Source organism: Engraulis encrasicolus, chromosome 14 (assembly GCF_034702125.1).
Source record: "Engraulis encrasicolus isolate BLACKSEA-1 chromosome 14, IST_EnEncr_1.0, whole genome shotgun sequence".
NCBI classification, from domain to species: Eukaryota; Metazoa; Chordata; class Actinopteri; order Clupeiformes; family Engraulidae; genus Engraulis; species Engraulis encrasicolus.
Window position 1 is genome coordinate 46,274,605 of NC_085870.1, and position 6,471 is coordinate 46,281,075.

The window sequence follows — 6,471 nt, forward strand, 5'->3', positions numbered from 1 at the left end:
ACAGGCATTTAGATGGAAGTCTAACCACAATGACGGGCCAGAGGGGTTTCAAATCACCTACAGACACAGCCGTACACAAAGCTTTGCATGTGTATGCACACAGACACACACATGTGCATGCAGCCCCCCCCCCCCACACACACACACTCAACCTTGATTTACAGGTGCCTTTAAACTGAATGTTTTTTCTTTTCTTCACAGGTCCCTGGCAGCAGGTGAATCCAATCTACTGGACCAAGAAGAACGTCTTGGACTGGATCGAGTACCACGTGGACGAGAGCAAGTATGACGCCAGCCTGCTGAACATGGAGTGCTGCTTTGTGGACGGGGCCACTCTGTGCAGTCAGTCCTACGACACCTTCCTGTCCATGTACGGCGCCCTGGGACAGACACTGTTCCAGAGCTTGGAGAGACTCAGGCTCAGGCATGGTAAGCATGTTGTGAGAATCGAGTCAGCAACACTGTCATGCCTTTTAAGATAATCACTTTTTAATATAATGGTAATCACAACAACAAAAAAACACAAGGGTAAAATCTGTCCTTTGCATATTCATATTCACATTATCATCAGCAACATATGTCTCACATATAAGTTTTCATTTCTTTTTCATGGTTTGAATCTCAAAGATGTTATTTTCTCACTATTTGTTTCTCTTTCTATTTTGCCACAGATATGCCATGCGACCTCTCAGATCCTTTCAACGAGACCTGTTACCTCCTGAATGACTTCCTGGGAAGCCTACCGACACACCTGAGCGTGGAGACCCTACTGGACACAGTGGTGGTGAGCGACGGTAAGCATTCACTCACTCCTCTCGGTAAAACATGCAGTTTTAATTCAAAACGTAGAGAGTACTTTGGGACCAAATATGCACTATAAGATATTGAATCGACTCTCTAAGTGTGGAATCAACACTGCATTTTTTTCGGTGCACTGTGTACCAGCACAACACCCTTACTACTATCTCTCCAATGCGACACTGATGAGTGCATGCTAACTCGTGTTTGTGGTGTGCCTCCATTGGCTGTGTTCAACAGATATCAAGAAAGAGCGGGACTCCCCATACTACTCCAGCGGATTTGGCTCGGACATGACGCCCATGAGCGACGGATACGAGTCTGGCTCTTCCCTGTCTGACAGCCACACCAGTTACACCATGGGTAAGAACCACGTCCTCACTTTCACTCTGACCCATCGGATGCCTTAAACAGAACAGCATGGAAATGCCGAAATGGAAAATCATTCATTTTCATAATTCATTCAGTAGGTTCATAAATAATGATTGACAAGTTACGTGTGTGTTACATCCATCCATCTGTATAATGCGTGATTGTTTATTCACTTTAATTAACATGTCTGTCCTGTTCCCATTACAGGCAACTTCATGAACCCCAGCTCCCCGGACTCCACTGGAAGTGAATCTGACCCAGAGTACATGGACAAGCACTTCATGCCCAGTAAGTACCACAGCTCATATTCTCCACCTCTCTGAACAAAGAACAACCAAACAAACAAACAAACAGACAAATAAACAATAACAACAACCCACTGCTTAAATAAAAAGGGTAAAGAAAGTCGTTTGCTAATTATTTGTTTTGTTTTGGGGGTGGTTGTAACACGGGTAAGAGAGTTGTACTGTATGCTGATGATGCGCTTATTTTGTCTTCACGTAGAGACCTTCATCAAGCAGGAGCACGGAGAGCAGAAGAAGAGGCCCCGGGGGAGACCTCCAAAGATCAACAGGTGCAACGACCACTACACTGAGACCAAGAAAAGCAAGCATGGTGAGTGCAGCACCATGTTTGTAAAAGAGTCACACACACAGGCAAACGCACAGGCACACGCACGCGCACGCACACGCACACGCACACGCACACGCACACGCACACGTCCACCTTTGACATAACCAAGACACAAAAATCTAATCGAACACATCTAACCATCCTCCCTTTTTTCGTTTCCGCATTGCAGCTCCCCGGGGCACGCACCTGTGGGAGTTCATCCGCGACATCCTGATCAACCCGGAACGCAATCAGGGCCTGATGAAGTGGGAGGACCGGCGCGACGGCGTCTTCAAGTTCCTCAAGTCGGAGGCCGTGGCCCAGCTCTGGGGCCAGAAGAAGAAGAACAGCAGCATGACCTATGAGAAGCTCAGCCGTGCCATGAGGTGAGCCGAGAACCTTACAACCTTAGCCTTAGAACCCTACTGTAGCGCACACATGGAGAACACCGCATATCTAGAGCGCTAATGGAGACGTTAGAACACTATAGAACACACAGGGAGAACATTTCACATCGACTGAGCACCAGCAGGGAACATCATCCAAATCCAAATGTTTCTTTAATTCATTTCGCTTTTTTTTGTTATTATGTTTACTAGTGGTGTGGATTGGCACTGCCCTCACGATCCGATTCGATCACGATTGGGGAGGTAGCGATCCGATTCGATTTGATTCTATGCGATTCGATCCAATCCGATTCAATTCTACAATGCATTGCGATGCATTACATTTCTACTGAAAGCAAAGCAAATGTTTCATCAGTCATGATGAGGCAATACAAGTAGTCAGATACTGAACAACAATTTATTGGCTGTTTTCTGTATCAGTCTGGATCAGTCTGTATCAGTCTTGCAATGCTTTGAAGTACTTCTATATAATTTAACATTCATTTGCTCTCAAAATATCCACGGAAGTAATTGAAACTTAAAAAAAATGCTGGATCGATCCTGGAACTTGCCGCATTGAATTGGATCGTCTATGCCCCGCATTGGATTGGATCGCCGAATCGATCATTGTTGACACCACTAATGTTTACCAATTCAATTAGTCAAGTGTGCCTTGGGCTTTAACAACTTAAGTGCCAAACCATGTGGTTACTAATTGCACAGTTGCATAAAAGGCAACGTAGGTAAAAAATCCAGTACAGAACAATCTAGTTTTTGCACGTTTGTATTAGTCACAGAACTGACAAATATTTTGAACCGCAGCAGTATAATGCATCGTTAAAAAACAAACTCCCACACAAAACAAACACGACCAGATTAGCCAGTAAGCAGACTGTCAAAAGCGGCAGGCGGGTGACATACAGTAAGTGGCAATGTGACATGTGGGTGACATCTTCCCTTCTTGTCTTGCCTGTCGCCAACAGGTACTACTACAAGAGGGAGATCCTGGAGCGCGTGGACGGCCGTCGGCTGGTCTACAAGTTCGGGAAGAACGCCAGCGGCTGGAAGACAGAGGAGGTCAGCCTGGGAATGTGAAGCGCAGAAGAGGCGGAGGCCAGAGACGGACAAGGGGGAAGGGGGGTGGAGACGGAGGTCAGGTGGAAAGTGAAAAAATAGAGAGAGAGGGGCGTGTGTGTGTGGAATGGCTGTCTGACAGTTTTGGGAAAAGAGGTGTCCTCTGACACCCTCTTTGCAAAGGGACAAAAGACTGAAACTCCCGCAAAAAAGGAAGTGCACCCAAAACCGCCTCCTCCTCCTCCTTCTACTACTGCCTCCCTCCGAAGTACAAAAGACACAGAAATTCTCACATGTGTGAATGTGGGAGTTGGTGTTAAAGAAAATGTAAGCCAACATTTTTTGGCTAAAGTAGGTTTTATGAACCAATATTGATGAGGTATGAATGTGTTTAATGTGTGAATGTGTGCGTGTGTGTGAGAGTGTGTGTGTATTTGAGCGCTATGCTCTCTTCTGTGTTCATGTTCCCTAATGGTTGGAAACATGATTTGTTATCTGATTATCGGTAAGGCACAGCTATTGTCTCCTCTCAGGCCTCTCTATCTTCTACCACTACTGAGAGAGGCATTTGAGTACTTAAATCTCCCCATAGGAGTTTAGTTTGGCCCTTTGGTCCTTAGTCTTTTGTTGAAGTCTAGTTTGAAGCATTACCATGGCCTATATGCTGTATGCTGATTTACTCTCTGGGACAAAATGGTGACGGCTCTTGTAGGGTTTCATGCGCTATTGTGATGAAGTGGGTAGAAGTGGCAACCTCTCAGGCCTAACAAGCAATCCAGCAAATGGGTTCACCCAAAATGGTAACATGACACGACACCACTGTTTTTTTTCTTTAGTTTTGGCAATACACTAAAAGGATGGCTGGAAACCATTTAAGAATTAAAACACATGTCGTTATATCCAAGGCATGAGAAAGAATTGACAAACTTGACGTGAAATCCTGAAAATATTCAGGATGAATAGTAGACAACCGAAGAGATGAAATTACTGAGACCAAAGAACTGAAGAGTATAACGAAGGTTCCGCACACTCAGGTTGAATTTAAAAGTAGAGGAACTGTGAATAGTCACATGATGTATGGAATCTCTATTTTATGTTATAACGTGTTTTTTTTATACATAAATATATATTTGTAAACACACTTTTGTTAATCTACAAAATCTATGCTATCAATGATTGTTGTTTCTTCAGCAGGCCTGTTTTTGTTTATAAAAATCATTCAATAGCTTGTTATGTATGAGAGTTGAATCTCAAATGGTTAACACCTACAGTTACTGTACGATGTACTTACATTTGTGTATGACATTTTGTTCATATTTTGTACGTCTTTGTTAAATAAATTTCATGATGACAAAGTTTGTTCATGATATACTTTGTTTTCTTCATGTTTTCAATCTTGTAATGATCAACAACAAATACCAAAGTGAAAACAAACAATTAAAACAGTTAGTTCTGTTGACATTTCTGTTGACAGTTGGATAACAACGTAGATCATGAAAGTGTATGGAAAATATCCAAGACTGAACTTCGACATCATATAAAGACACATTGTAACCTATAGCCCCAGTAAAAATGCCATGGAAGTATAGACATTATTTCACAACAGAGTGTAATTTCCATTATCAATTGAAATCCACTGAAGCGTACAGCCAAAACCTCCGAGCATTTCTTACCCTCCTTCTGTGTTAGGGTTGACACCTATGTAAATGTATATAACAACACAAAAATATAATTACTTGACATGTTCCTGCATAACATTCATAGCAGCTGTTATAAAGTCTGCACGAAGCATTCATGATTGTTTAATGATCCATTCATACCAAACCTTTCATGAACCTAGCGGACGGAAGGATAGCAATTTCTCAAAAGTTAAACAGTTAAACAAAGCAGCATTGCGGGTTTTGTTCTGAACCCTCAATGATTACTGAGAGGGGGTTAGATTTAGTGGCATATACTTTGTGAAACTGTGCTTATACCAAAACTCATTCCTAAACCTGTAACCTGCCAGTGAACAATGTGTGTCCACCAATCTAAAACATCGCCTTCCTTTGGCATGCCAAGTGTGCACGTCACATGCCACTAAATCGTCTACCTATACCCTCTACTGGATTTACTTCAATGCAGGGACAGAGTATTTGAATGAAAAACATTTGTTTGACCATGTTGTGTCTCTGGCACAGGAGTACTAAATCATACACCCAGATTGGTTGCAATCAGTACATGTTCAGAACAAAAACATATCAATGCTGCTTTGCAATTGTTTGTCTTTCATGTTTATGAAAGGTTTGGTATCAATGTCATACGAAACAGTCATGAATCCTTCATGCAAAGTGTATAAAAGCTATGAATGTGTTATGCAGCGACACGTCAAGTAAAGTGTTACCGTTTAGGTAAAAGACGTCTATACAAGAAGTAATTGGTGGACAATTGTTCCAGTGTATTTAACAGTCGATTTAAGACAGAGAAAGCTGACTCAAGGTTACTCTGGTCAGCGCAAGCAGCCTGATGAGGCATGTGAAGAATGATAACCACCGCCAGCATCACCCCATCCTCCACATCCACATGACAGTAATCTGGCATATATCTTGACATCTCTTCAGTCACACCTTCTGTCTCTCTCTAAACCTCTCAAAGGATCAGATGACAGTAAACCAGACAGTGACAAACCATTTCCCTCTTCATTCTGACCATGGTCTACTGTAGACTAGACAACATAAACCTATTGTATGCTAAAAGACATACATCTTTTTGTATAATTACGAAAAGTTTAGGGGACTCATATACAAAACTTGCTAATGCACTATAAACCTATGCACTCTTAACTTTTCACACAAGCATTCAGATGTGCTAAGACTTAGCACTTGCACTAAGCATTTGCACTAAATTTCACATGAAATGTGATGAATGAAAACGAAACCTGTTGTATGAAAGGCTATTTTATACATTGATTGATATATCTGTATTTTTAATGCATATGTATCTTTGTACATTTTCACATACGCAAAGATTCAGCAATACACACAGGTTTTTGTATGTGAGGCTTCAGGAGAGCAGAAGTGTAGGCAGTGGTTTGGTGGTCTTGGAGAAGAGCGAACAGAAAATGCATTGGCCACATGGTGTAGTACGGGGACTTGCCTGAGGACACGGTGAGAATGGGCAGTGGGTGTGACTCAATGATCGAGAAAAAATGTGACTCCAAAATCACTCCGGATGTCCGGAATTTGAATTG

At 42.3% G+C, this 6,471-nt stretch overlaps 1 protein-coding gene across 1 annotated transcript in view; it reads left to right on the forward strand.

Moving 5' to 3' along the window:
* The window catches only part of elf3 (E74-like factor 3 (ets domain transcription factor, epithelial-specific)), a 6,357-nt gene extending 1,766 nt beyond the window's left edge, over positions 1-4,591 (forward strand). The window contains exons 3-9 of the mRNA XM_063215943.1: positions 202-429; positions 672-794; positions 1,039-1,161; positions 1,378-1,458; positions 1,675-1,785; positions 1,973-2,168; positions 3,152-4,591. Coding sequence (XP_063072013.1) covers positions 202-429; positions 672-794; positions 1,039-1,161; positions 1,378-1,458; positions 1,675-1,785; positions 1,973-2,168; positions 3,152-3,263 — 974 coding nt within the window. The 3' untranslated portion in view covers positions 3,264-4,591. The remainder of the gene's footprint in view (positions 1-201; positions 430-671; positions 795-1,038; positions 1,162-1,377; positions 1,459-1,674; positions 1,786-1,972; positions 2,169-3,151) is intronic.
* The last annotated feature ends 1,880 nt before the right edge of the window (positions 4,592-6,471 follow it).